Source organism: Sorex araneus, chromosome X (genome assembly GCF_027595985.1).
Source record: "Sorex araneus isolate mSorAra2 chromosome X, mSorAra2.pri, whole genome shotgun sequence".
Lineage (NCBI taxonomy): Eukaryota > Metazoa > Chordata > Mammalia > Eulipotyphla > Soricidae > Sorex > Sorex araneus.
In genome coordinates, this window is record NC_073313.1 from 326,347,133 (window position 1) to 326,368,396 (window position 21,264).

At 39.5% G+C, this 21,264-nt stretch overlaps 1 protein-coding gene across 1 annotated transcript; it reads left to right on the forward strand.

The window, feature by feature from the left end:
• Nucleotides 1–185: 185 nt before the first annotated feature.
• MDH1 (malate dehydrogenase 1) lies at nt 186–21,026 on the forward strand. Its single transcript, XM_004609187.2, has 9 exons — nt 186–349; nt 6,651–6,749; nt 7,463–7,559; nt 10,497–10,672; nt 12,868–12,990; nt 17,855–18,031; nt 18,504–18,617; nt 19,152–19,241; nt 20,671–21,026. Exons 1-9 carry the CDS (start codon nt 347–349, stop codon nt 20,794–20,796), a joined length of 1,005 nt encoding a protein of 334 aa, XP_004609244.1. The 5' UTR covers nt 186–346; the 3' UTR covers nt 20,797–21,026.
• The last annotated feature ends 238 nt before the right edge of the window (nt 21,027–21,264 follow it).

The window sequence follows — 21,264 nt, forward strand, 5'->3', positions numbered from 1 at the left end:
CTCCATCTCGCGTCCAAACCCTCCGCTCGGCGCCCTCCTCCAATCACAGCCGATCGCCCTCGGGGACTACTTTGCGATCTGCCCCGAGCGCAGGGAGCAGAGTGTGATAAATAGCCGCCATTGGAGCTCGGGAAGTGTAGTTCAGCCCCGGGAAGAAGCGCGCTGGTGATCTCGCCAGAATCTGTGCCGCATAAACTACAGTTCCCAGAAGGCGCCGCGGGTCGGCTGCGGAGCCTTTGCTCGCTCTCACCGGTCCCTGTCCCCCAAGTCGGTTCCGCGCTAGAGGTGACCTGGCTTCCTGAGCTTCTCTCTGCAGGTGCTGAAATTGTCTGCGCACTTCCCAATCATGGTGAGTTGCCCGGGCCCTGGGTTCTGCCCGCGTCAGGCCTACGCGCCCTTGTATGTCTTTGAGCTTGAAGGGCTTTTAAGGTGGGGGGGCTGTCGCAAGGCGCTGCCCTTCGCGCCCCTTTTAGAAAGCCCCGACTCGTTTTCTGGGCACTGCCGCAGTGACCCAGTCATTGGAAAAAAGATTGATTTCCACCTAGGGAGCTCATAAAAGGACTCTGGGGAAAACGCTGTCCCTTGAGAGATGTGATTTCAGTCCTGCGTGGCGGGTGGACAAAACACGAGACTACGGATTATCTCTTTGTGCAGATTTGGTCTTTCTTCGGGTTTTGCAAAGCAGTTTGTGCGGTTTGAGAAGGGCGATAAAGATTTGATCTGGGAGGGAGGTTGGATCTTAATATTTTCTCCTCTAAAAGCTCACAATGCTTCTAAGGGCTCCCAAAGCCCTGAAGGCGCTCGACTGTGAAGGTGGGGCTGACCAGGTGCCCCAGATAACGATCTACGTTTTCCGTAGACGTGCTTTCGCCATATCTAATTTCGCAAAATGTTATTTAAAACCGGTTCACTGATCTATATTTTGCACTGCCAGACTGTTAGAGAGTCGCCAAATAAATAGTCGCTAAATAGTCGTGCATTTACATTCTTTACTGGTGTGCATGTTAGAAATTCTGGAAACACTCCTTTTAAACGTTACACAATGTCTTGTAGAAGATCAGGAGATCTACCTAGATTTTCGTATCTTGACTTAGCTGGATGTGGGAAGAGGGTATGGTGAAGGAATGCTGACGGTAGATGGTTAACCTGCAAGGATAACCTGCAAGGCTGTTTGAAGGTGACATTTGACATCAAAGCAAGAAAGAGTATTTATGTTTACAAACTGGATGGAACCTCTTAAAGATCGTTTTTGACAAACCTCACTTCAGATCTTAAAGTTTAACTTACTTGGGCTTTGGAGATAGCTCAAAAGACTGAAACCCTTCTTTTGCATGCTGGAGCTGGTTGACAGGAAGCACTGCCCACTGTGACCCAAAAGCCAAAAATAATAACAATAACATATGAACCCCCAAGAGAATGTGCTCAAGATCACATAACAATTTGCCCAACAGAGACTTCAGAGTATTTTCATTTTATTATATTGTGTCATAGGGATACTTGATCAAGTCATTGTGAGATTTTATTTTTAGTAGCTTAGATTCTAGAAGAAATTAGCTTACACTGGGGATACAAATGATACCGTGTTGTCAGTATTTGTCTTGTCTAATAGTTTTTTTTCTAATCTGAAGACCATGACCTGCTGATGTCAATGGCTTTCCCAAGGTCACAGAGAGATCAGGGTCCCCTTGTGTTGTTTCGCTGCAGTCAGTTACGCCAGGCCTCATCCTGGAAGGTCACTCCAGAGACAGTCAATGAGGAAAAACTCCCTTAGTTCACTGAAACTGACAGGAAATTCTCACATGAGCTCTTGTGTCCTGGGAAGAGATTATGATCCATCTTTTGTAAGCAAGTCAAAGAGAAAATTTTATAGATGGAAATCCTTTCCGTCCATAGGGCAACAGTAAACTGTCAGAAAGGATCTGAATGATAATGTCTTTTTTGCTACAGAAATCTGTGTATGTTAGAAAGTAAAAGCAAGACATCATTTTTTCTGTTGAAAGAACACCTAAATTGGAGCTTTATCACTGAGACTCTGGCACATGCGCAATACAGAGCCTGCATCTGCAGGAAGGTCATTAGTGCTCTGCCAAGAGCAAAGACATTCCTTCTTTGGATTTTGGCAGACTGCCCGGATATCTAAGCAGAGAATAGTAACCTGTCTTCACTTGGTAACATTAAGAAAAGTCAGCATGAATCTCCCACCCTTTTGATTTTCAACTGCAGTGTTGCAGAGCAAAAAGAATCAGATAGGCACATCTTTCCCCCTGTTTCATCTTCAAGTAGTTTCATCATCAAACATTCAGATATTAGCCTTATCTGACTTAACAAGATGGAATTATCTATGAAAATGATTTTTTTCCCCCAAGATACAGAAGGAAATGCTGAGGTGGCATTTATTACTTGGCCAACAACTCCTTCACTAAGATCTGTTATACTGTGAACATATTTTTCGGTAGCTAAAATTAACTCTCCAGGGTCAAAGAGATAGTACAGCCAGTAAGGCGCTTTCTTGTGGCCTACGCAGGTTGGATCCCTGGCAACACATAATGGTCCCCAGGGCTAGGCAGGAGTGTTCTCTGAACACAGCTGGGTGACCCAAAAACAAAACAAAAATGAACACCTATAATAGGCACAGTTCTGACCTAACTGTCTAACCTGACTTTTAAATTAAGCTTTACAAGATAACAAGATTCAGTTTCCCTCTCTATCCCAATTGCCTTTACATTGAAGTTACTAGTGTTTTATTTTTTTCTTTTCTCTTTCAAGTCATTCAGCAAATACTGGTTGAATGCCAGATAGGTATATAAATTGAGTCAAAGATGATTGCTAGGGGTGGAAAGTCACTTCCTCCTAAAAAGTTAACAGACCTTGGTGCCAAAGAGTTAGAATAGTGGGCAGGGCACTAGCCTTGTATGTGCCCTACCTGTGTCTGATTCCTGGACCTGATATGGTTCCCCAACCACCACCAGGAATGATCCTTGAGCTAGGAGTAAGCCCTGGACATAGCAGGGTGTGGCCCTAAAACAGGAACAAGTAACAGACCTAAGAAAGCAATAGCTTGTACGGTCCTTAGAGGAAAATCCTGTGGAAACATAACCTATAATTACAGCACTTGCTCCATACAGCTCCTAAGCTTTGTCAACTGAGTTCCTACCAGTTAACTACTTGAGTTGTTAAGCAGCTGCTATTAATATCTTCATTTTTACGATGGGGAAACAGTAAGTAGTTTGCCGAAGGAAATACAGTTATAAGAAGTACAGTCAAGATTTGAACCCAGGGCTGGTAAGATAGTATAGGGGTAAAGTACGTACCTGGCTTATGGACTGACTGGTTTGATCTCCAGCACTACATATTGCCAGATGTGGCCCAAACCCCATCTCAACCCCCCTAAAAGACTTCAATCCCATTAGTCTGCTTTATTATATTCTACTTCTCCTGTTGCAAAAATTAACTTGGCCTCTTGTCTCCTGCATGTGGGTCACTAATAGATTCTCTGGCCTAAAATAGCACTGTGAACATTATGTGTTGTTATTATGGTGTATTTTTTATTTATTTGAATGGGGAGGGGTTGGACTTCACTCAGCAGTGCTCAGCTTATTCCTGGCTCTGTGATCAGAAGTCACTCCTGTTGTCACATGTAATGCCAGGATAGAACTGGGGTCAGCTGTATGCAAGGCAAGTGCCTTAACTGCTGTACTGTCTTTTCTCGTTCTCCCCACTGCCCCACCCCAACCCTGTTTATTAATAAAGCAAGATGATGATTTGTTGGGCTGGAGAAATTGTACATGTGTTAAGGTTCTTGTTTTGCACTCAATAACCCTGGTTGGATTCCCAACACCGCATGTGGTCCAAGCAGTGCCTGGAATGGTCACTGAGTACTGAGCCAGAAATAAGTCCTAAACACAGCCAGATGTGTCTCTGACAGCCAAAATAATAATAGTTGTTGTTTTTGATGTATAGCTCAAAAGGCTGGATGGCGATCTTGCCTTTCATGCTTAAGGCCCCTAGTTAAGCAGTGTGGCAACGGCCCATTTGAACGAATATCCCAAAGATTGGTCCCTGGATCTCCTGAACATAGCAGTGGGCGCCCCCACTTTTGCGGGGCCCCCTGCCCCCCATAACAAGCACTGTAAAATTAGTGGTATCAATATTTTTGCTTGCTGGAACTATTGTGATCATTATTTTCAGTCTTCTCGATGCAAGTAGGAAGCACTATTAATTTTGCTTCTAAACAACTCTTATAATTTCAGGTTCTGTGTAGTTTCTTTTTTTTAAAAAAAAAAATATATATATATATATATATATATAAGGTCCAGCTATTTGAGTTCCAACAGCAAGACATTTTCTACACAGTTTGTAGAGTTTGGAATACAATACCAAATTAAACAGACAGCCCTGATGCCTAGAGAAGCTCACTTCCAGGGCTGGAGTGATAGCACAGCGGGTAGGGTATTTGCTTTGCACGCGGCCGACCCGGGTTCAAATCCCAGCATCCCATATGGTCCTCCGAACACCGCCAGGAGTAATTCCTTTGTGCATGAGCCAGGAGTAACCCTGTGCATCGCCGGGTGTGACCCAAAAAGCAAAAAAAAAAAAAAAGAGAAAGAAGAAGAAGAAGCACACTTCCAGGACTAGAGAGATAGTACAGGGTTAAGGCTCTTGCCTTGCAATCAGTCCTGGTTCAGTCACTGGTATATAGTCTCCAGAGCACTATCAGAAATAGGCCCAGACCATCTCTGTGTCACCCAAACCACACACCCCTCAAAAACAAAAAAGCAACTGACATTCTAGGGCCAGGAAAAGAGTACAAAAGGCTGGCACACATGCTTTGCATGTAGGAAGAAACCCAAGCTCAAACCCAGAATACTGCTGGGAGTGTCCTGAGCACTGCCAGTTATGATTCGAAAACCAAAATTTTAAAAATTAATGAAATTTTTAGCTATCATTCTAAAGAGGAAATAATTTCTTCCTCTATTCCCTTGGGCTCATCTGCTTCAGAGGAAAGGGGACAAATGAGAACATTAAAAACCTGTAAAAGCCATCTAGAAAATATGAACTGTACACCAGTTTTTAGTGCTCTTTATGAACCTGAAAATAAATCAGTTGGAAACATATGTTAAGTAGATATATGTGGGAAATTAAATTCTGCTTTGCGATAGAAAGGTCTTTGGAGGAGAGAGTCAGTAGAAGAGATCTGGAAGGTCAGAAAGAAACTTTACCCATATTTTTCTCTGTTTTATCCCCACCCCAGCAGGGGGTCACATCTCTGAAGGAGGGAAATGCACACAGTCTGCTATATGTTTTTGAGAGCTATTTCTTTACAATTGGCACTTCTTTCCTGAGATGGGTACCAGATTTCTAAGTACTTAAGGCCTCCAGAGGTTAGAGCTACAAAGTTAGAAGGATCTTAGCAGTCTCCCATTTCCTTCCCTCTCAGAGATATTAGTATCTTTCTGGAAAGAATTTTGAATAGAAAGAACTCATATAGAAAGTGCTTCCACCGTCTCTCCACTCGGGAGGCCACTTCTTATGCAGATAGGAAGAGATGTGACATAGAAGTATGTCTTCAAGGAACCATTACATTGAAATCATTCACTTAAATTGGATGTTTCCATCTAATTTATCAATTAAATTTATCAAGTAAGTTACCCAGCACTTTTGTTTGGCTGTTTTTAATGAAAATGTGGGGATATTTCAAGTGTTGTTTTTTAAGATTTGCTGAGCCTAATTTAACTTTGACGGGGGAGGGTGGACAGGGCACACCCAGTGATGCTAAGGGGTTAGTCCTGGCTCTTTGCTCAGGAAATATTTCTGACAGTGTACAATATTTCTGGCACCATATGGGGTGCCAAGGATCGAATTTGGGTTGGCTGCATGCAAGGCAAACACTCTATCCACTGTATTATATCTTCCGCTCCATAATTTAACTTTTTTAAGTAAATTGAGCTCATCATTTGGATTATCAGTCATTTTTTTCCACATCTCTATATTTTGTTTCAGGGACTGTTGAGTTCTGTAAAGGCACATCTTGATTTTTAACTGTCTGTTACGCTTTTTGTCTTTTCCCTTTCTCCCTTTTGAAATTATTTTCCCTTGGATTGAGGTTGACAATCATTACTACATGTTCTCTTAATAAAGACTTATTTTTCCTCCTCCATGTATTTAAATGAATCATAGTTATCATTGCACACAGGATGTGTGCATGATAATTTAGCTCATTGCACATGAAAAATTTTACCTTCTGTTAACTTCTTTTCCAAATATAAAGGATTCTAGAAGTGGTATAAGGTAGAAGATAGATAGAAGTGGTATAAGATTTTGTATAAGAAGTGGTATAAGATTTTGTAAGATTCTAGAAGCTGGGGTTTCTGTCACTGTATAATGCACGTCAACATTGTTAGGCCTGTTTTAGTGGTACAATATCTTTAAATAGATAAGATTATATAAGTTCTCTAGCATAACAGGGAACTTTATAGCACTGCAGAAATAGGCAACCAAGAACACATGTTCCAGTTGATTTGTGCATGATATATTTAGTGGGATGTTATTCTGCTAAGCCAAATATGAAAGGTTTTGTTATGGGGAAATTGCTGAGTATCTTCAGGGTAAAATAACACTTTTTAATAGCATGTTAATGGGTCTCATTACAGTCTGAACCAGTCAGAGTCCTTGTGACGGGAGCAGCTGGTCAGATTGCCTACTCACTGCTGTACAGCATTGGAAATGGATCTGTCTTTGGTAAAGACCAGGTATGGGCAAGGTCTATAAAATTTAAGTCAAAGTAAGAATAACACCAATAAAACCCTGTGTTTCATTACAAGGAAATTTTAGTTCCTGAGGCAATGAGTAATCTAATAAATTTAATGGACACCATAAAGGAAGTCATTAATGGAAGTTGTTAAGGTATTTATATGCACCTTCCAGGTACATAGAAACACTTGGCAAATCAAAATTACTCTTTCTGAATTGTTTTTGTACACTTGGTGCAGCCAGCAGTGTCAGTAGCAGTTATTCATTGATGACAGTAATTGTTAGGTAAACTCATACCAGAGAGAAAGTTGCTGAAGTAGCACTATCAGATTAATATACACTAAAATCCTTTTCTAAGGTATTTATTTTTTTATTCATTCTCTTCAGCCATGGATATTGAGTTCTTTCTTTATGCCAAATACTGTGCCTAAGTTTCCATGAACTAAAATTAGGCAGATTAATGACAGAAAACTAGCATGTCTTTTCAATTTGATATTTCTTCCTAATTCTTTAAAATTGGTCATTTTTAATTCCTCTTAAGTATCCATTAGCAAATCATTGCTGGTTTTATGGAAGCAAGAGTCCTTTTTCTGAAAGTGACTTGATATTAGATATCTGACCTAAAAATCATGCCTAATTGGTGGAAATTATACATGTATAATAATCAAATAATCAAAAAATAAACAAGTCACAAATTCTTCTTATTTGGCAGCCTATAATTCTTGTTTTGTTGGATATCACTCCCATGATGGGTGTCCTGGAGGGTGTCCTAATGGAACTGCAAGACTGTGCCCTTCCCCTCCTGAAAGGTAAGTTAGAAAGTGGAGGAAAAGATTTTATAGTATTTTCAAAAGCAGGTGCATATTTTTGTAAACTCGCCACCAAATTAGAAATTATTTCATGGAACTGGAGAAAAGAGTGCAGTGGTTAAGGTCGGTTTCACACTGCCGACCCAGATTCAATCCCTGGTATAGCATTTGGTTCTCCAAGCATCACCAGGAACTGGCCCTAAGCACAGCTGGGTGTCGCCCAGAAATAAACAAACAAAATTTCTTCATGAAAGTTTTAATTGTTTGAACTGCAAATACTTGGTAAGATGCATACTAAGAATGAATAAGGATAAAATGAAAATCATGAATAAGGTTTTAAAAAATATAAAAGTATTTCACAAGGCTTATGGGCCTGAGATTGACTACACTGTATTGTTTTTTAAATTCTTTTTAGGTGATAATAGTAGAATTGTGTAATAGTAAACTCCTAATTCTATAGTTGTCTTCTAGAACCATATGCTATCCTAAGACTGGAAGTTGGTTTATCCTTCACATAAAGTCCATCTCATCTGCCAGTTGCCAGGTCCATACATAGTATAATTTATTGTACCATTTACTGCATGAATTTTAAAGTCCCAGCGTTCTGCTCTAAGTTACTTTGAGAACCATTGAACTTTTACACAAAATAAGACAGAAGTCTGAACTGTGGACGCAGTAGGGGGTGAAGGGGAATGCCACACCCTGCCATGCTCAGGGCTTACTCCTCGCTCTGCACTTAGGGATCACTCCTGGAGGGTTTGGGACCATCTGTGGATTGAACCCAGGTTAGCCGCATGAGGAACAAGTACTTACCCACTAAACTATGTCTCCAATCCCAGAAGTCTTAAATTTAATTAAAAGAATCATTATTAAAACATTGGATAGCACTGTAGCACTGTCGTTCCATTGTTCATGGATTTGCTCGAGTGGGCACCAGTAACATCTCTTGTGAGACTTGTTACTGTTTTTGGCATATTGAATACGCCACAGGTAGCTTGCCGGGCTCTGCAAGAGGGATGGAGGAATCAAACCCAGGTTGGTCGTGTGCAAGGCAAACTCCCTACCCGCTGTGCATTGTAATTATAATTTTTTTTTAATTATTGCTTCATTGTGGTCTTTGTTTTTGTTTTGGGTCACACTCAGCAGTGCTCAGCTGTCACTCCTGGCAGGGCTCAGGAAACCATGTGGGGCTGGGGGATCAAGCCCGAATCAGCTGTGTTGCAGGACAAACACTTTACCCGCTGTCCTATCATTCTGGCCCCATCATTGTGATCTTTTTGTTTTTCTCTTAGTAAGAATGGATTAAGAATATTCTCCAGGGGCCGGAGCGATAGCACAGCGGGTAGGGCGTTTGCCTTGCACGCGGCCGACCCAGGTTCGATCCCCGGCATCCCATATGGTCCCCCAAGCACCGCCAGGAGTAATTCCTGAGTGCAAAGCCAGGAGTAACCCCTGAGCATCGCTGGGTGTGACCCAAAAAGCAAAAAAAAAAAAAAAAAAAAAAAGAATATTCTCCAAATCAATAATAGTGAATTTTTTGTTTAAATATTGAATGTAATCAAAGTAAAGTGAAAGGAAAGTGAAATTTACCAGTTACACATGCGGGGTGGGGGGCTGGGGAGGTGGGGGGAAGGGGGGAGGTATATCGTGATTCTTGGTGGTGGAATATGTGCACTGGTGAAGGGATGGGTGTTTGAGTATTGTATAACTGAGACTCTAACCTGAAAGCTTTGTAACTTTCCACATGGTGAATCAATAAAAGAATTAAAAGAAAAAAAAGAATATTCTCCTAGAAGTTGCACAGAGCATAGTATATACACAACCCAAGAGAAATCATTCTCAGATTTCTCATGTAATTTTTTTTTTCTTTTTCGGCCACACCTGGCGATGCACAGTGGTTACTCCTGGCTTATGCATTCAAAAACTACCCCTGTCGGTGCTCGGGGATGATATGGGATGCTGGGAATCAAACCCCAGTCGTCTTTGTGCAAGGCAAACGCCCTACCTGCTGTGCTATTGCTCCAGCCCCAGAAGTCATGTAATGTTTTATAAGCATTTTCTAAAGCAGCTCTCTGCCACTTAAAGAATTAATCACATAGTTGTATTAAAGGCTGCATTACCCTGCCCAGGCTATTCTGTGGGCTCCCTTTCCCACCATTACTCTTTCCAAATAAACTTTCTCTTGAACTTTCTATGTTACCCCTATCTACTACGTTTCCTCTACTCTCTCGTGGTCTCTCATTATAAATCACTCCATCAATTATGAACAAAAAAGGATGCCTGAGTGGGGGAAAAAAAACTTTTTCCAGCTGATGTTCTTATATATGCCTTAGCAACTTGAGTATGACTAAGTTCACTGGCCTAAAAATTTAACAGTAACAATGCTCGATCCTGATTATCTTAGTCCATTTGGATTCCTGTGGCTAAAATACCATACTCTGTGTCTTATAAGCAGTAGAAACTTATTTTTAACAATTCTGAAGACCATAAATTCACTGATAAAGAACTAACTGATTGGGTTGGGGCCAATTCCTGATTTACAGATAGCCATCTTCTTATATGTGTCCGTATTTGGTTGAAAGAATGCAGGAACTCTATAAGATCTCTTTTGTTGATGATTTTGGGGGGGCAAATATGGCACTGCTCAGGGCTTACTCCTGGTTCTGCACTCTTTCCCATCCCCAGGGACTCTCCCAAAGGCACTGGTCTCATTCCTGAGGGTTCCACTCGTGACCTATGTATGAATAGTTTTGATATTGAGGTAATTAGTGAAATAGAAAAAGCAAGATTAATTTATTGGCTTTTCTGTAGATGTTATAATGTTAAATTAGTACATTTTCTGCATATGAATTATTGGATATGTTTGATTTATGAAAATGAAAACCTCCTACCAGAGCGTGTTTAAGTAACTCTGCAGGTTTATTGCTACATTCACAGATGTTATTGCAACCGATAAAGAAGAAGTTGCTTTCAAGGACCTGGATGTGGCTATTCTTGTCGGCTCTATGCCAAGAAGGGATGGCATGGAGAGAAAAGATTTGCTGAAAGCAAATGTGAAAATCTTCAAGTGCCAGGGTGCAGCACTGGACAAATACGCCAAGAAGTCAGTTAAGGTGACCAATAGAGTTCTTACGTGATTTTTCATTTGCAGCATTTAAGTTAAACCAAATTGTTGGCCTTTTTTGCTTGATGACTCTCTGGGGGCTCTACAGTAGAAAATGACATTCAGAGGTGCTCAGGAATACTTTGCTGATTCCTGTGGCACTGTAGCACTGTCGTCCCCTTGTTCATCAATTTGTTCGAGCGGGCACCAGTAACATCTCCAAGCTACCGAGAATATCCCACCTGCATGACAGAGCCTGGCAAGCTACCTGTGGCATATTTGATATGCCAAAAAACAGTCACAACAAGTCTCACAATGGAGACGTTACTGCTGATTCCTGTGGCGTGAAATTAATACTAATGTATAAACTTGGAGAATGTATAGGACTCTGTTGCTTTTTATCTGCATGAGAACATTTGCACAGAAACTTGGATTTATATGTATGGTTGTGCAGTGTGATGACTGCAGGAAACAATGGCTTGCGAATGCTCAGATTTTCTCAATTTAGTGTTATTTAAAAACACTTAACTTTTAAATAATTTCTGAATTAGCCTTAATGTTGTAATGAGGCCTCCTTTAGCCAGTTAACTCAAGAAAGAAGTAAGCTGATTGTTTCACTAACTTGAGACACTTTCCTCCCTATTCTAACTTCAAGAAATGGTAAGTTTTTTATAAAATACTGAAAGTGGCCAATTATATTTCACTGGCATCTAAATGTTTGCTCTCTGTGTAATTACTAACTTTATTTTCTATAATCATTAACAAAAATGAATAGAAATGTACAGGTCTCTTAGAAAAGGATTATAAGGTTACTTGGACTGTCGAAATGCAGGCTTGGACTAATCACCCCTTGACCAGAAGTGTTCTTGTTTGAGGAAGTAAACATCAGCATTGGACTACTTAAGTGCATTGGCTTGTCATGTTTGCCACTTGCTCCAAATTGGGCCCCCAAAAAAGCAAAGGATAGAATGAATTGTGGGGGGGGGCACAGAACAAGCGGAAGAAATTATGTAAATTGAAGAATCTGGATAAAGAGGGTGTGGGACAACAGCTAATTAGTGAGAGAGAACAGAAGGGAATGCCCTGCCATAGTGGCAGGGTGGGGTGGGGAGAGATGGGATTGGGGAGGGTGGGAGGGATGCTGGGTTTACTGGTGGTGGAGAATGGGCACTGCTGAAGGGATGGGTTCTCGAACTTTGTATGAGGGAAACATGAGCACAAAAATGTGTAAATCTGTAACTGTACCCTCACAGTGATTCACTAATTAAAAATAAATAAATTTTTTAAAAAAAAAGAGGGTATGGGAGTTAGTCCTTGTAATATTTCTAAAGCTTTTCTGCAAGTATGATATTATTTCATGGTAAGTTTTGTTTTCTAAAGAATTTCGTAAAGAATCTTAAAACTTAAATTTATGTATACTCTTTTCTATACTGTGTTATAAATTCATTGTATCATATATCTTCCCCCAAAGAAGTATCAGGAAGTGCTTTCTCCTAAAGATTGATTCAGTACGTGCATAGTGGATGGGACCTAGCTCATAATTTATATTATAGCATATATCCAGTTAATTTTTGAAAGTATGCAATGTTGCAAAAAGCACTTTGAATTCTAAAGTGTTGATTAAACTAAGTTCTGTGAATCAATCAAACCCCGAGTTAAAAAAACACAAAACTTGTGTTTTGTGACAAGTGAATCAATAAGTACTCTGTTTTGGAAACACAAAGATCTTTGGGAAAACCTCAATACCTCAGGTCTTAGTACCTGAATAATGACACCTGGAAAATGACATGTATATAATAGTTGCTTTGTTAAATGTTTTTGATAGCCTCAGTGAGTACTAACAAGGAAAAATAGTTTTAGAAGGGAGAATAGAAAACTTCTAGAACTACAATGATAACTATATTGTCATGCATCATCTAATAACATTTCAGTCCAGAACAAATTGCATACATAACGTAGTTTCCATGGCTATACTACATAATCTAGGTGTATAGTACACTATACCATCTGGGATTGGGATTATACTCTCTGTTTACACAATGACAAAATAAGCTACACATTTTTTAGAACATATCCTTGTTTAAGCAACTCACGACTACACATTTAGCTCAGACAAACCTAATAGAAAAGTGATACAGTATATTTTATAAAATAATTTAATTAGTTTATGATCTGTAACATGGTGATGCCTGCAATACATCCTAGGTTATCGTGGTGGGGAACCCAGCCAATACTAACTGCCTGACTGCCTCCAAGTCGGCGCCTTCCATCCCCAAGGAGAACTTCAGTTGCCTGACTCGTCTGGATCACAACCGAGCTAAAGCACAGGTAAGAAAAATGCCTTTTAAAAGCTGATGAATGTTTCTTTCACGTAGCTAGATCCCGGGAAAAGGAGCCGAGTTAGTAGTCGAGCTCATGTTTCACATATATGAGACTCTTGAGTCTGATGGCCAACCCATCCCATATCATTATTATATACATATAAGTATTTATATACAGAAGTGGAATCTTAGGTTCTGTTTAATAGGAAGCTATTTCAGTCCATTAGTCTTTTAATTTAGGACAAGAGATTGGACCTCCTAATCTCCTAATATATTTCATTTGCTAGCTATAATTAAATATTTCTGATGCCTTCATGTTACAGTTGTTAAAAATCAGTCACTACAGGTCAGGGATGTTGCTCAGTGGTAGAGGTCTTAAATGCCCTGGGTTTGATCCCTGGCATGGAATTTCTGGGGGTACGGGCGGGTACGGGGGGACCACAGATGCTAGTGTAGATCATTCACATGATAATAATAATTTTAGGTTGGTTTCAGGGGCGGGGGCATGTGCAGCAGCTATAGTTTTGGGGATTGGTGCCAGAAATTGAACTTAGGGCCTCACACTATGCTCTACCACTGAATTATTAACTAACAACTAAGCTATCAAACTCTAGACTTTTTGCTTTTTAATTCCAGTTTCAATTTTATGTCTTTATATTAATCTACATAATCTATTTTTTTTTCTCCAAATTTCTTACTTTTTTGCTACTCAGCAGCAAATGCCACTACTTGGTTGCTAAATTTTATTTGACTGTCAAGTTTCCTTACCTAGTTGGAGCTCTAGGAATGTACCAAGGGATCTATCACCAGAATAACACAGTAGCTTTTCGAAGTTTAGAAATCCCACATGTCTGTGCTGGCTTCCTCGGAGGTCTCAGTGGCTTGTGGACATCACGACAAAGCAGTAATTTTCAGACATGGCCTCATTTCTTTTCTCTTGTTCCTTTTCTGACCTCATCCACAACTATCTCCACTAGGTAGGGTTACGAAGTTAGTTGGGATTTTTTTTTTCCTAGAGGGAAAAAAAATTAATTTTGAGGAAACTTTACCAAAAGATGATGTCAGGTATTTCTTTAAAAATCGCTGCCTTAATTTGAGAATTAATCATTTTTTAGGTATTGGGGAAGGTGGTGCCCAGGGAAAGAGAAAATAATTTACTTACCGCCTACTATAAGCTGAAGACTTTACATATAATTTATCATTTAATTTTTATAATGGTTGCTATTATCCCTACTTACAGTTACTAAACCTTAGTCCTAGAAAGATTAAGGAACCTCCTCAATTGTAAAGTTAGTAACTGATGGAATCACCTTAGGTTTCCTTGATTGCAAACCCTGTATATGTTCTTACAGAATGAGCTCAAGTAGACTAAATCCACTCATAGCTCAGTGATCTTGAGAAAGTATACTCATGCTATAGAATGGGATAATAACCTAATAAACATATCTCAAAGGGTAGTTATTTGGCTCAAATAAGATAAGGTCTATAGTAAGTTTCTGTTTTGGTTTTAGACCACATAGGGCAGAGGGCCACTTTCAGCTCCATGCCAGGGGATGCTCCTGGCAGTGCTTCAGGTACATGCAGTCCCAGGGATTAGACATTAAGAAAATGCACTCTTGTCTATTAAACTATCTCCCCTGCCGTAGGTGAACTTTTATCACGATGCTTGTCAGCAAAGTCAACTCTAATCAAGACTGGCTGAGTGCCAGAGAGATAGTACGGAAGCTAAGGAGCTTGCCTTGCATGTGACCAGCCCTGGTTTGATCCCTCGTAGTACATATGGCCCTCTGAGCTCAGAGGTTGTCGTCATCCTCCCAACCTAGTCTCCTCAGAAAAAAAGATTGGCTATAACTTCTTTATTAATACTAGTCATGCAGGTTAACTTTGAGAAGAGGTACAGCTCCAAAATATCTCCTTAATATTCCAGCTAGAGGGTTATTAAATAACAGACTTAAGCTGCAAATATTCCCAAAGAGACTTAGGCTATGGAATAGGTTTTGTTCTTATTTAGCCAGTCTAATGGCTGGGGATGGGTGGGGGGGGTGAGAATATGAATGATTGAAGGCAGGAGATATAGATACTATAGACCATTTATGAAAGAAAGGGTATTATAGATGGGTGCCTTTGTGAATACTAGATTGCTACATGGTTACTTGGCTGCTGCAGAGAGAAAAAGAAGGATGACACCAGCAGACTACCATTTTTTGCCATTTTGCCAGGACCTTCAGTGAAGAACGGCATTGGAAACTTCAGCTTCTCAGTATTTCACTGAGGGACACTTTTGTTTGAGTTTCTAAAGAGTTTTCCTTGTAGAGGCTAAAGTCTGAATGAGGAAAGATGGAAGAAGGAGCTAACTTGTCAAACTTTAGCATATGTCACATATTCCAGCAAACCAGTCTGGTACAGAGTGCTTCATTGAAGAGGCAGGGGCATTGCAGTCCCAAGGGCAGTCCCATCAGCCGTTAGGACTACATGTCACAGTGAACTTTAAGAGGCAGTTTCTTCCTCCTAATGAAAATTCTTTACCTAGTGAGAAACGGAACAAACCTCCAAACAAAAACAAACAAGATTGTAATTTCTTGAGTATTTGAATGGCTACTATTCTTTCATAATTTGTTTTGGTCTCAGAGGACTTACTTATAGAGTGATGTTTATCATCTGCAGAAATCCCCTCTGTTTTTGCAGTGTTTTTGCAAAGCAATGCATGTATTTCTGCTGACGTGGTAATTTGTCGAAACCAGTCAGTTGATGTCAGGAAGAGGATAAAAGGGCTGAAGAATCAAAACTGCTTAGTGTATTGAGAGATTTGATTGTACCTAAAAGAGCAAGTAACTATTATCTTGATTTCATGTTAATTTAAGCTAACTCTGGCATGGCTGATAATTCAGAAATGAAATCCTCTAAGTCCAAAGTAAATGGCTTTTGCCATTCAGGCACAATTGGATTGGAGATCAAAAAACAAGAGGAAGTGGGCAACAGGGATAAAGTAAATAAGAGTTTGCAAGGAAGCCTGCAGTGTCAGGGGCTGAGGGTGGGGGTGCATAGGCGTACTTTGTCTTGCTGTACTTTGAACTGTTCAAGTTGACATGCAGTGGACTTATGGAATCTAAGTTCTTGGTTATGCACATCCTTGGTTACTTGCCCACATATAAATTTCCCTTTATCTCTATGACGCCCACTTAATATCAGTAAAAACAATTAATCCAATTCTTTCAGGGTGTTACAAAGTGGAAAATAGTACTTATTGCATCCTATACTGTTTTATTCCAGTCGTTCAGCAAATTAATAGTCAAGGAACCAACCACTTGAGTTAATTTGGGAACCTTTTTATGTTAGTTAGTCCCAGTACTTGCAAACTTTGTATGAAGCAGAGATTAGATCAGATGTGACTGAAATTTGTTAACAAAGATTTTAAAGTTCTAGGCTTATTTTCTGTTGCCCATTTTAGGGTTTAAGAAGAGTCTCAACTTAGTTTAAGACACATAATAAAATAAACAGCACAATTAATTAAACTTCATATTTCAGCAGTTTGTATATTACTTATTTTCTTTCATCTTGAGTGATTCTGTGATAATAGATTTCTCTAGACATCATAGACAAGATGTAGAATTGTTTCATTACCCACCAAAGAAGAACTTCATGATGCCTCTTTATAAGTGCACCTTCTCTCTACTTTCTTAGGTCCTAACAACAATTTAGCTCTTCTCCTCGAAATAATTTTATTATTTTGAACTTGTATAGTAATAGATTATGTGTTAAGAAACCTTTTAAGATTGCTTCCCCAGCCCCACCCTGACCCCAATTTAATGTTCTTACTATCCTTCCATTGTTTCAATTTACCAAGTTCATTTATCCATTCTTTTTTCTTCACCAGTTCTCTTTGGGGCTATATTTGCAATGACCTGTGGGATGGGTATTAATCTGATTATGGTGCTTTTATACTCAGCTGTAGTGTTGGCCCAGAGGTACACACTTAATATTAATACTTGCACGCATTCTCGATGAACATAGCACTACTGGCTACAGTGCAATATTGCTGACCTTTGTATAACTACAAGGCAGTAAGGGTCCTAAAATTTTTTTTTTTTTTTTTTTTTTTTTTTTTTGCTTTTTGGATCACCCCTGGCCATGCTCAGGGGACCATATGGGATGCTGGGATTTGAACCCGGGTCGGCCGCGTGCAAGGCAGGCCGCGTGCAAGGCAAACGCCCTACCCGCTGTGCTATCTCTCCAGCCCCAGGGTCCTAAAATTTTTACTGAACCTACACTATTAACTATTATAATCTTAGTGTTGCACGTATATTTATACTGTTTAGCGTTCTAAACTATGAGTTAAGTCCCTTCCAACTCCAAAACTTCCTATATAGGATTATTTGAAATTTATATGTAGCTTTTTATAATAAAAATACCACTTAGACATAGAGAAAATGTGTAAATATAACTGTTCAGAAGTCCTGAAGAAACCTCTCCAAGTATTAATAAAACAAAGATCAGATTTGTATAGTCAAGTTGTATTACCTCTCATTTGATGCTTTATATTTTATAAACCTACTATACTAATAAGTTTATCACAGCTGTAGGATGCTTTTCATAGTCTACTTAAATATTCTGCCCCAATGTTTCAGGTTCCTGATTATATATTTTGGGGGCGGAAGGGTACAACAACTGACACTATAAGGGATTATGCCTGGCAGGGCTCAAGGGACTGTGTGGGGTGCTGGAGACCAGCCCCAACTTAGCTGTGTGCAAGATAAGCACTCTATCCACTGTACTATCACTCCGGCCCCCACGGACTTTTTATATTGTAAGGGGATTTGCCAATTTGAAAGAAAAGGCATTTCTCTTAAGTATTTACTTTCTGTTTAAACTAGATTGCTCTTAAACTTGGCGTGACTTCCAATGATGTGAAGAATGTCATTATTTGGGGAAACCACTCCTCGACTCAGTATCCAGATGTTAACCATGCCAAGGTGAAACTGCAAGGAAAGGAAGTTGGTGTTTATGAAGCTATGAAAAATGACAGCTGGCTCAAAGGAGAATTTATCTCAGTAAGAAAACTATGGGAGCCCTTATAATAGCCAAGTGAAAAACTATTAAAAGACAGTCTGTGTCACTGACCTCTCCAAGGGGTGAGGGTGTGGGGAGGAAAAATTGAAGGTGAGCAAGTCCACAACTGCTCTAGTAACTGCATGCTTTGGTGGGAGCTTAAGTTGGCCGTCATCTTTCCTGATCTGATTTGTTACTGCTACTGTCAAGATTGATGGTTAAAGTATCAAAATCCTGGCAAACTTTGGGTCATCCAATTATAAAAAAAGACCTATTTCTTTGAGTGTAGTAAGCGTTCTGTGGAAGTAGGTTTCTAGATTCTTTTGTTGAAATAATTTAGTATGGCTGATTTGGCTGATTGCATGGTTAGGAGACCATGAAGTTTCTGTAGCCTTTCCCTACAATCAGCTGGAGGTTGGTGACAATCCAGCTGTTATGATCAAGTGATGTTGCTCTCTCCCTGCCTTCTTCCAGACTGTGCAGCAAAGAGGTGCTGCTGTGATCAAGGCTCGGAAACTCTCCAGTGCAATGTCTGCTGCAAAAGCCATCTGTGACCATGTCAGAGACATCTGGTTTGGAACCCCAGAGGTGAGGACTCGGGTTTTTATAGGCCATTTTTATTTTTTGCCCTCTTTGCCAGTAATATTAAAATGCCTTATCAACTGAGTTAGGTTCATATCCTAACTCGGTTACCTTCAGGTTCTGTGACCTTGAAAATGTTGTTTTGGTTGTTGTTGGTTTTTTATTTTTCAACCTCTCTAAGCTGGTGTCATCTTTGGCATGACATTTACCTGGTAGCATTGTATGAGTGAGATGATATATGAAAAGCACCTAGCACAAATACATGGGTAATGTTTTTCAGTCTTAAAACCTATACAGAGCCATAATTCCTTTACTTATAAACGAGGCATTTGTTTCTGTGGCTTACTTCACATGAAAAGAGTAGAATGAGATGATACCCATGGAAGTAACCTTATCATGGAAGTGCTGAGTGATGATTCCTATATAGCAATGAAGTTCTCTGCATGTTAGGAAACTGTCACCTAGGTAATTTTATAAGTTCATGTGTTGTTTGTGTAGCAATCTCTAAGTACCCTGGAAACAAAACATTGTTGTTTTCAGGGAGAATTTGTGTCCATGGGCATAATCTCTGATGGCAACTCCTATGGTGTTCCCGATGACCTGCTCTACTCATTCCCTGTTACAATCAAGGTAGGTTATTTGGAGAATGATTGCTCTTCTCTCTCTCCTAATGGGAAATTATTTTCACATTTATGCTTTTTAAAAATAATTTTTAAATTAAAATATAGGTAACATGGTTACAATAGTGTTAACATTTATATTGTTGATGTACAAAGTTACTGCCCCTTCACTTCCACTTGACATGCCCAAGACCATCCACAACTGTCCCTCTGTCCATGTCTTCATCCGCCAACACTCCCACCCCACTACCTTCCCACTATTTGGTAATATGAGTTTTGTGTTCCAAGGGCAAGGTTTTGTCATTATTCAATGCTGTTTGTTCCCTCTTTGGTCTAGAAAGTAACTAACTTAATCTTGAAAGTTGTTCCTTTGCTAAATTTAATGTTTTTCACAGCTTTAAAACTGTATATAACATAACTTAAAGTAATTAAAAGATTAAAGTTACTTGCAGAGCAAGATTAAACTCTTCCCACAAGGCCCATTATATTGTGCCCTAAACTGAATGTCTGTGATTGGGGTCTTGGGGTTTTGGGTTTTGTTTTGAAGCCACACCCAGCAGTGCTTAGGAGTTACTCCTGGCTCTGCACTCAGGGTTCACTCCTGGTGGACTTGGGAGGACCATATGGGGTACTGGGGATAAAAACTGGGTCTGCTACTTGCAAGGCAAGTGCCTTAACCACTGTGTTATCTGTCTATCCCAAGAATACCTGTGAATTGTATCTTCCAAGTGAAGCAGTATTTTAAATACTGCTGTTCTTTATTGTAATCCCACTAAAGATGGTAGTTATTTGTATCCATTCATTAAAACCCACTAAAAGATTTTTTATTGTAATCCCACTAAAGATGGTAGTTATTTGTATCCATTCATTAAAACCTACTGAAAGATTTTTTTCCTAGATTCAGTGAGTTTTATTAAGAATTGGATTTATCTTCTTTGAAATCGTATTTTAAAACTGGAATTCCTTTAAAGTTCAGGAACTGGGGAGAATAAGTCAAAAGTACTGATGACCTGCTCCTCAAGCCCATTTTCTCCCTTAAGCACAAATCTCACTTGCTGGTATCAACATTTCTTTGCTGGCCTTTTTCCTCTCTGGAGAACCCTGTGTTCACTCTTGAACATGTACCTCTCCCTTTCTATCCTTTCACATCTTTCTAAATAAGTTTCAGTTAAAAACTTCCCTGCTTCTCTTACACACATGCGCTCGCTCATACACACACACGCACACATGCATGCACGCACACATGCACGCAAACAGCACAGCACTGAAATACTGGTACCGATACTTTGTGTACTGGAGTCTCATGTTCAGTCCCTTCAGCACAGCAGGGAGTGACACAAAAATAAAATGTACCCAAAAAGTTCTGATTAAATTATTGCTTGCTCAAAGATCATTTCTAGTTTAATTGTAAAATTCTTGTTATAATTATTTTCAAACAGAATAAGACCTGGAAGGTTGTTGAAGGTCTCCCTATTAACGATTTCTCCCGTGAGAAGATGGAGCTTACTGCAAAGGAACTGACAGAAGAAAAAGAAACTGCTTTTGAATTTCTTTCCTCTGCCTGACTAGACAATCGTTTCGATTTCAATCATGTTACTAATTGCCCCAAAGTTGAAGAATCTAAATGTCGTCTTTGATTCTAGTACCAAATAATAATAATGCTATACTTAGATTTCTTGTGAAAAAAACGAAAAACACACTTTAAAGATTGTGAGCTTCCTGGTACAAATTTGTGACAGTTTATCATCATGCTGTTAGTGCTGCATTCTAAATAAAATGTGTGTTCAAGTGAAAATGAATCAGACTCTTAACTCCTAACATTTAAATTCTAATCAGCAACAAGCTTGCATCTTTACCATCTTACCTAAGGGCTTTTGATTTTTATTTTTAAACTTAGAAAGAGGGAAAATAAATGAAACAGTGTAAGGTAAAGCAGAGTTCTCTTAGAGTACAAAAATCTGTCGCACGATAATATACTTCAAGTTATTTTGAGGCCAGAGAGACAGTACAGCAAGTAGGGTGTTTGCCTTGCT